General features: G+C 33.4%; 1 protein-coding gene across 1 annotated transcript in view; it reads right to left on the minus strand.

The window, feature by feature from the left end:
- LOC115234505 (guanine nucleotide-binding protein G(o) subunit alpha) overlaps positions 1-10,193 on the minus strand; it is a 25,868-nt gene that overhangs the window by 6,096 nt on the left and 9,579 nt on the right. The window contains exons 4-6 of the mRNA XM_029805639.1: positions 7,723-7,765; positions 4,067-4,208; positions 2,653-2,813 (exon numbers count right to left, since the gene is read on the minus strand). Of these exons, the coding sequence (XP_029661499.1) occupies positions 2,653-2,813; positions 4,067-4,208; positions 7,723-7,765 (346 nt within the window). The remainder of the gene's footprint in view (positions 1-2,652; positions 2,814-4,066; positions 4,209-7,722; positions 7,766-10,193) is intronic.

A 10,193-nucleotide genomic window follows, 5' to 3' on the forward strand; every position in this document is an offset into this window, starting at 1 on the left:
GGGAAAGAGCTTAGATTTTTCCGACGAAGGAAAAAGCGAAAATGAAAAAAAGAGAGAGGAACGAATAAACCGGGAAGAAAATAGGAGAGAGGTTGTATGCCGGAACCCGGTCGGCCATCTTGGCCGCGTGCCACGTGACACGGGCGTGGCGTGACGTCATCGGCGATCAATAATGACGAGGAGCGAGGGAGAGGGAGAACCTCGAAGAAAGAGGTAAAGAGAAAGAAAGAGAGAGAGAGAGAGAGAGAGATAGTATACGCGTATTTCTCATACATTTCAACTATCAGAGCCCGCCGCCACCGGTATCATCCCCCCTTCCCCCTCATCCGGTTCTCCCCTTTCGAACGACCCGATCTTCCGCCAAACCTGTCGCATCCCCCCGACGCCCACCCTTCGCGATTTCTCTTCCACGGGAAATTCGCGTTACCCTCTTCCGGCCTCCTCGCGAAATAAAGTCTTACAAGTACTTTTCTAGAGTATATGTTCTAGAGAAAGTTCTTGGGGGGTTGTTCATGCACGAGAATCGTCCCTCTTTACGGAATATTCATTTTTCACTTCAAAAGATTTACAATCTAAGCGTATTAATGATATATTCTTTGATCAACCTGCGACTGAGTTTTTCCTAACTAAAATATCAAGATATCAGAGTGGCTTAAACATTATATGCAATTGGAAAGATTAAGAGGAGATCTTCTTTTCCGCAAATTAAAAAACTTTTCAAAATTTCAGAAGTTCATAATTTTATATCAATGTATGTCACTTTGTATGTTTCAACGCGAAGTATTCGCCACATTAAGTCAAGATTTCTTCTTCGGTCATTTCTTTTAAAATTAATTATAATGTAATATGTAAGACTTTCGAACGGTGTATCGTAAATTGCTGTTTTGCCGTGAAATTCATAACAATATCCGTTTATTTGAGCAAATTTGGTCTATTAATACTAGTGAGGCCATTTCTGTCTTATATATACAGATACCCCGTGGATGGTATAGTTAGGCGTGTGTTGCTCCGGTTATAAACATATTTCTAAACATATTTCTGATTGATGCAAATGGATGCGACATAAATAATTGATATAATTATCGGAAAAATGGACTCGGGAAATGGACTCGCTACTTCTTTCTCATTTCGCGACTTCGATTATAATATTATTGTTTTTTTATCGAAAAGACAACGGTTTTTTCGTTACACACGATTATTACCGCGGCTACAGGTCTCCACCCCCGATGAATGATATATTAAGTGATGGCGGGGAGTGCGTGTATGTGTACTTGCATGTGCAATAAGTATACGCGATAACGGTGGTATCGTGCAACCCCGGTGCGAAACCGCAGTGCGGTTCATTAAAACGAAAGGACGGCGCCAGAAACGGCATGAGTCCACGTAACGCTGAAGAAAAAAAAAAAACCCGCCGCTTTCATACATCGGCTATTGCATGCAGACGGCAAACACGTATGCACGAGTGAAATCTACCGCTAATATCAGCGGCGCGTTAGTAACCACACGACGTGACATATATGTATATCGGGAAAATTGCGCGCGATTAAATCTTTCGTGATCGATCTATTTGTACAGTGCTTCGATTTCCTTTTATGTCCAGCAAGGAAATTTTATAGAGAAAGAATATGCTTATGATTCTAGAAATTTATTTCATTTTACAAATGATCATTATTATATGCGAAAATCATCTAAAAAATTATAACTTTCAAGTAATTGAATTTAAGATGCAGAATTTAGTGCTCCTGTTTTTTCTTTTTTTAATCTTGCGTTAATCGATCTGTAGCACCATAAAAAATATTATTGACATAAAAAAAGAGTATAGATGGGAAGTTTATGATTGTTTTGCGAAGATAATTGTATTTGCTCCAATAATATCAGAAGAAAACTTTCCTTTTCTTTAAATCGTTATTTACGATCAATTCGCCGAGTATCATCATTCGACTTTATCAAAGTAGATAGATTCGCAGTCATCATTATACGCGTTCGAGGTATTTCGTAAAAAAGAAATATGCTTATGTTAGTATGGGGATGACTGATGAAAGTATTGGAAAACGGTACTATACCTCGAGATACAAGCGCTACTACAAAATCAATATCCAGCAAAGGGGCAGCGCGGAAATATGCCTGCGAAACGCACTGAGAGAAAGAAAGAGAAAGAGAAAGAGAGAAGGGACGACAAGTCTCGTGTTCAGGACGAGGTTTGCTCCTTCTACCTCCGTCCTTTCGAGCACGCAAATTCTCAAGAGTGAAATTCACGTTCTGAATACCTTCTCCGTGACGCGTGACAAAGCCAGGGGCAAACTAGTGCCGATGCAAAATTTACCAACCCGAAATTAGTTTCCTTTGTTACGTGAAATTCTTGCAAATATAAAATTTATTGTTTTGCCTCAATATAATTTCCGATTTAAATAAAATAAATTTCTAAGCGTCTATCTTATGTTAACTTGTAAATTTTACTTTTTATTAGCATTTCTATCAAATTTAAGCGTGTAAATCTATTACAATTTGTCATGGGTAAAAAAGACGGGTTGTAAAAAAAGATTAAAAGATTAAATTAATTAAAGATTAAAAATGGTTTTTCGTGTTGTTTTTTCGATGTTGAAAATTTTTGAGATTTACATATCCTTCGACAGAGTAATCGTTTTCACTTACTATTTCGCGGAGTCGTTCAACTGATACTCGTTGCTCCTGCCAAAGCATTCCTGTACTCCATTGTCGGACCACAGCCTCTTCATAGCCGCCAATAATTCTTCACTAAAAGGTTCCGTGTCTTCCATTCTTTGAATTACGTCAAACACCATTTTTGCGTCCGTCTGTAAGCACAAAAAAAAAATTTTTTTTAATTTTTACATCTCCGAAAAAATATTCCTACAATGTTGACTCACAAAATTTGCTTTATCTCAGGCTTTGATAGTTGCCAATAATTCTACGCGTAGTGAATAATAATACATCATAATATAAGAATATATCGTAAAATGATATAAGATACATTAAATGTTTTAGCACTTTCTATGCTTGAATATTAATAACTATATTCTCAATTTCTAATTACTTGACAGGAATAATAATTTCAGTCGAATTATTTTCCTATGAAATAATGTTGATGTCAAGTTGAATCTCTGGCATAAATTCAATATTGGACATTTTATATGATTAACATCTTTGATATACATATATTTTTTAGTTATAATAAATAACACATTTATAAGTATTCTTTTCGCGCATTGTTTTTTCGTGTATGTACGTAATTATTATATAATTTATAATATATTATGCAATGACATACGCGCATATGTATAAAGAGTTCTATGTGTAAGGAGAGGTAGTCAATAATTATTCCGGCGATCTTGGAGACGAGCATTGGGGCAAGTCGGATCGCTTTACACGATCGCTTTAGACAGCTAATCGACCAGGCAACATGTCGTGATTCACCGTTAAATACTTCATTCATTAGATAACTGACGGCGTTCAGTGAACTACCATTCTGGATGTCATGTCATACCTCTCGCGCAATAAAAGTCAACATGCAATATTTAAATAATATACGAGATATACGCGATGTTTGTTACTAAACATATTTCCATAATTTTATAGTTGATATTTCATTGAAATTAAATGATATACGCGTTGATACACTGTATGCATAAACAATATAAGATTCTCGCGGTCAAATAAAATATAAATTACATCAAAAAATTAAATTAAATGATTGATAATTTTTCTATCGCATGCATGATATTTTTTCAAATTGAAAAATTTGTAGAGTTAATAAGAAAATTTTTCAGCAAATTAAAAAACTATGTATGCCATTTACTAAAATGGCATGTTACATATGATTTTGTCCAAATTATAAAACAAGCAAAAGTGTTTGATTTGTATATTCACCAATTGCCAAAATTTAATAAAACATGATTGTCAAAAGTTATTAAGAAATAACTTTGAATGTGCATGATACCACATGCGCATTATAATTTAAAATTTATATCCCGACACTGTAGCCTTCTCTAAAAAAGAAAAAAAATCGCTGTTTTTTAAAATGTTAAAAGTACACATAAATATACATTACCTCTCGCTCGTTGGTTGAAAAACTGATGCCCAGGTTAGGCATTGCTCTGAGAATAGCGACTAGAGATTGTATCGTGTTACTGTATACGACGGGTCTGTACTGCTTGAAGTCTTCCGGCGTGAAACCGCTCTCGTGGATAATTCTGAAAGCAGAATCGGACTCGCTTTAGCACGTAAAACATCAAACGAACGAAATTTTTTTTTTTTTCCACGAATATTGAAACAGAGAGAATGAAAAAGTTTAAAAGAACACACACACGGGGGGGGGGGGCGAGCGTTTATTCTAAAAATATAAAATGCCGTGCACTTCTTTCAAAATAAAAATAATTTTCTAAAGAAACGAAATAAATGCGCCGAATATAATTGATACTTGTATTAATAGATTAAATGAGTAAAAAATGACACGTACGAATATTCCATTTAATTTAAATGTCTCTCTTATTCTTTCTCGCAAATAGTTTGCGCAGTTTATTATAATATATACGCGTGTCACGTATGCAGTTGCTCGAATTAATGTATATCACGTAATGCATCGTGTGTAAGTGTATGAATTGCAATGTACGCTACACATATTAATGTGACTTACATGAGTGCCCATACATGTCGTAACAATATTCAGAGTCAACATACATGAGTTATAGAGTCGGCGGAATTATATATACAAATGAAAACAAACGCAGAATAATATTATACTATGTATAAATTTTCATGTCAGTTAGATATATTTTTTTATATATAATCTCTTTCTTTCTCTCTCTCTCTCTCTTTCTCTCTTTCATCTTGCAAATACTTTCAACATAATTTTTAGAAAATATAAGTCATATATCACATCTCTCGTCCTATTATATGCAATATATATATTTATATTCGAGAAAATTTAAAAGATTTTCAAAAATATAACAAAACATTAATTAATTATAAGTACTTATCTCAACAATCTTTCACTAGTATAGATTTCTTTATTATATGTATATTTTAAAATATAGACATTTAAAAACTTTATATAATAACTTCTATGTATATCATACATAGCGTATCTTCATTTCTTACTTTAATGTACAAAAAAGGTAAAAGTATAATTTGAATGCTTTAACTCGTAAATATTAATTATAATTCATATTTGTAACATTTTGTAATATAAAGCTCTTCGTTTCGTCAAAGCAACCATATATAAAACAACAGTTAATGGCACATTAATTCCAACAAAGAATATTATACTGCCTATTACGTTAATAAATGACATAGAAACATGCAGTGGCGTCCCTCTTCCTTCACTATTTCGAGAGTAACGATGATATAAAGAGCACTACGTACGCACGCACATATCATCGGATTTATGGGTACTTGCACGCGAAGGAAAACCGGATATAAGGGTGTACGTAAACTCGCGAGCTTCGCTCGTACTTCAGTCTCAGTTACCCACTGTTTACTGCATTACGTGCATCAATAAATTATGCAGCCGGAATGTACAAGAGATATAGTACAGATGAGAATTGTACATATAGGGATCCTTATTTCGAAAATGCTATGAAAATACAGAGTCCCGATTGAGAGAGCATACTGTATTAATACTTAAATAAAAAAATATGGAAAAAGATATTATAATCTCGATATCCATTTTTTCTATTTTTTCTACGATATAATTAATATCTATTATAAAAATATAAGCAGATCGAGAAATTTTCGCGCAAAATTCCTATCGCTTTTTCCGATATCCCAACTCCACCAAGAACCGTGAAATTTAACGAATATCGAAGCTAAAGCATCAAAGATAACACAAGATGCGCAAAATTAATCAAAACCGGAATAAAAATATCAGTGCTATCGAAATATAACGAGCATCCTTATTCGCGATCGGCAGCTTTCCTTCCGTCGAGAGAACATGCACAGCGGTAACTTTGTTCGTGGGACCCTTTGAACGGGGTCCATTCATAGCGCAGGACACAGGAAGAGAGAGACTCATTCCATCAGAGGAAATATGTTAATCTAGACGAGAAAGTACACGCCGTGATACTAATATCTCAAACAAGCGCGAGTATCACGAAACAGCTGCTGTTCTCGAACACATGCAAAGCGTATCGTTATAGTGCCAAAGTATCGACCTCGCCGAGACGAGGCAACAGTTTGCCTCGAAATAATGCCGATGCACAGACGCGAAAAGATCAATCTATTCGCACATGCGAGAGATGGACGCGCTATTATCCGCTATTCTACTTATTCTTGCGGCGCGGCGATAATAATTCACGAGGAAATTGTGTACACAACGTACGACGTAAAAAGTTTCTTTCAATATATTTTCGAAGATTTATTTATAATCAACAGATTATAATCAAAAGATTCTGATAACATATTTGTAGAATATAATGGGGGGGTATGTAACGAATGGACGTGTCGAGTCTGCATGTGATGAAATAAATTTTCAATGTAAATCTCACATTTCCTATTAGAAGTTTTGGAAAGTTATGCTGTTTGAGAACAGTTACACACATACATACACGCAACATACAGTTTAAATGGAATTTTGATTGTATGAATTTTGATCGGATTTTAGGACAACTTGAATCGTGTGTCACCATTTAGCAAAATGACAAATATAAGAGGAATTGTGAGCGAGGGATGTCTATAAAAGTATAATAAAATATAATTTAAGCGATTTAATTTTCAAGCCAAATAGACACACGTTATGATTCACAAAACATTTAACTTCTAATAAGCAAATCAAATTATATCTGATTAAAGATCTGTTTCATTTTCGTATTATCAACACGTGTTATTTATATATATAAATTATCTTTCATTCTTGAATAAATCTCTCATTAAAAAACGATTAAATTCGATTACTGCGATTCATACAAGTAAAAAATTGATATTAAATTGCTGATAATAATAAAACAAATATAAATAATATTTAATTTATATATAAAACTTAAGGGAAATAAAAACATATTTTAATTAAATACGAGAAAGTACAAGTTAAGCAATGGAAAACATATGTCAGAGGAAAGGATTGTTAAGGATTAAGATAAACACTGAATTTTTAAAATATGAAAATCTGGCTGTCTAGCCGAGGATAAAGAAAGAAGCGTGAGAAAGTATTTCTCATAATCAGTCTGCAACTGACTGATGAGTGTTCGTAAATTAGCATTTCCGCGATGTCGCGAAACATCAAAGGACGCTAGTCTTGTTTGACACCGCATTGTACTATTGTATCCACGGTCTATTCTTGTCGCATTCTTTTCACCGTCTCATTTTCCAAACGGAAGTCATTAAATTTTCGGTTGAGAAGCCCGTGACGTAAAATTCGTCTAATTACGAGCCAATATGTGAGAATTATCCTCAACGCTACGTAAGAAACTCTAATTCCGAATAATTTTCGATCCCATATTTTTCGTAAAACTTAATCTTTATTTTTTTATTGTAATCGATATAAAATTCAGTTTAAAAAATTAAGAGCAGCAAAATGTAACTTAAAAACATAGTTGTATAATCAACTGTTAGGACTAATTATTTTAATTGGTAATCGGGAACAGCTGATACATGTTACGGAACAAACAACAGACACGAATGTAATCTCGTTTCAATAATAGAACTCCTCCCTTCTAAATGATAAGTAGTGTGCATGTAGTACATACAAAGCACTAAAACGATTATACTTACTTCATTTGTTTCACGATAGTACTCTTGCCGGACTCGCCCGCTCCTGAAAAACAGAAAGAGAAGCGTTTAATTGATTTGCAGTCAATCTCGCGATTACGTATCACCGAATTACGTTGCAAAATGCACTTTGCGCAATGGACAAAGGAAAGATAAGCGTCCTTATGTTCTGTTTAATTTCAGATTACTCTGCTTCAACGAACTTGCGATTACAGAACTATTTGAAAATATATTTCATATCAATGATTAAAAAGCTGTGACGAATAATTCCTACCCATTAAATTATTGTTAAAGAGAAATTCCTCAAAACAACTACATCCTTTAAATTCAATAATAGTTCTGACCATATAATAGTGGATTATTTTATAAATTAGTAGTAATCATGTAGATATTAATTTAAATTTTAATTCGTTCTCAGAAAAAAGAGAGATGATTTTCGGTACATCGCGAAAATGGGATCGATGATCGGGTTAGGATAGCGAGTAATCGCGAAATATATGTCGCTCTATTTAACCGGATACATCGACGGAACTCGCTTTTCCTGCTTACCGCAAGCCTCTGTTCTCACACTTCTAAAAGCACTTCCAGTGTAAGTAGGTATCTATAATAGCTACTCACGGCTAGAGTCGTTTAGTATCGACTGAATACACGTGAGATCTCGAGTGAGCCCTCTACAGACGGCGACCGGGAAGAAAGGAGTCATCATCTCGAGACAACGACGATGATCCTCTCGTCGCGCCCTTGTCGAGGTAAAAGCATCGAACAGAATTAAACGAGTTAAAAAAAATTGTCTAGAGTTTATCGGAACGGATTCATCGATCGGAGTTCCGAAATCTCTGTTTACTCTCGACAAGGCCGACTGTACCTCAAAGTCTAGTAAAAGTCCTGTTAAACTCTAACTCCGATAACTCTAGTTAGATTCTATCGAACCTACTCGGTACTATACGAGTATGTTCTATATCGTATACTTTCGGACGAAATATATGAATCGGAGTGTCAAATCACATTTACTATAGTGTCGCGATAAAATTTTAAATCTACTTTATATTTTATGCTGTTCTGTCAAATCTTGAAACTATTGACAATTGCGTTTGTCTTCAGATTTTTTTCTTTCGTTGTAAAAATTATTAATATATAATGCATTAAAATTTAATATTCACCTATTACAAAAGAATTGAAATCAATTTACAATGCTTTGTTATTTCGTGCAACTCTTTCACTCGTCTCATTTTCATTTATTCACGAGTTCACGCTTTGAGAGTATCTTTATCCATCACGCAGATGATAAATGCGAAAAAGAGAAAATGAGATAATTTAGATGAATTTCAGTGCTCGAAAAGAGAAAAAAAAAATGCTCGCACTTTATTGATATTATATGTAAGTCTAGTAGCTAATTATGCACACATGAGAAAATTTACGAAAATTTAAAATAGGCTATCCTGTGTCATTCTCGCTAAATTAAAGAAAGTGAGTAATACCAATAAAATCCGGGAAATTTTGATTACATAAATATAATATGTTTTAGATATTTAGATCATAACTTTTTCATTCAATGAGCCTCTCTCTTCGTCTAAATGCAAGGGAAGTAACTGGTTATTTGTAACAACGTCATCAATATAATTATGTTTTTTTAGTACACGGAAAAAAGAAATTAGCTGCCGTAGCTAAAAACTGCGTGTAGTAACTAGATTTCAGTCGTAATATATGGACAGCGAACATCTTAGCTGTGACACCTATTTATTAGGTGCAACAGCAAACATCTTAACTGTGATATCTATTTATTAAGTGCAACAGCAAACCGTTTTGCTGTAGTTTAGAAATTTATTTTGCAAACCATGATTAGCTATGGTAGCGAAAATTTTTTTTTCCGTGTAACTATAACGATAAAGGCGTTACAAAATTTGTTTGTAAAAGATAGAGTAATTTTAATATATTTTCTCGATAACAAATATCAAATTCAACAATTACTTTTCAAATCTACAAATCTACGAATCTACTTTCGATATTTTCAATGTCGATATCGACATTGATGGTAATAACGATATCTATATAAAGTATATAATAATTTTAATAGTTTTGAATCTTATCTATTTTAAATATATATATTTCTTAAATGATTATTAACTGTTTCTCTAAAGAAATCAAAAAAGCTATTCGGGTGTTTCGTCCTAAGTATCTCACTCTGTATCTATATATTCAAAAAAATGAAGATCCACATTTTTTTAAGTTTCTTTACATTTTATATCGATATCAATATGTCTTGGCTTTTTTAGCATTAAAAAAATAACAAAAATTGTAATAGCAAGTTACTTTTAAAGATCGATAATTTATAATGGTAACAAGTTATTTTTCAGAAAAATAAAATGCTAACGCGTTGTTTTTATAAAGTAACTTTCGCAATCCTGCCTAAACATTATTTTTATGCATCAGGGACTAATTATTATTAATAACAACATGATTGATATATACAATAT

Source organism: Formica exsecta, unplaced genomic scaffold, assembly GCF_003651465.1.
Source record: "Formica exsecta isolate Colony F162 unplaced genomic scaffold, ASM365146v1 scaffold2, whole genome shotgun sequence".
Lineage (NCBI taxonomy): Eukaryota > Metazoa > Arthropoda > Insecta > Hymenoptera > Formicidae > Formica > Formica exsecta.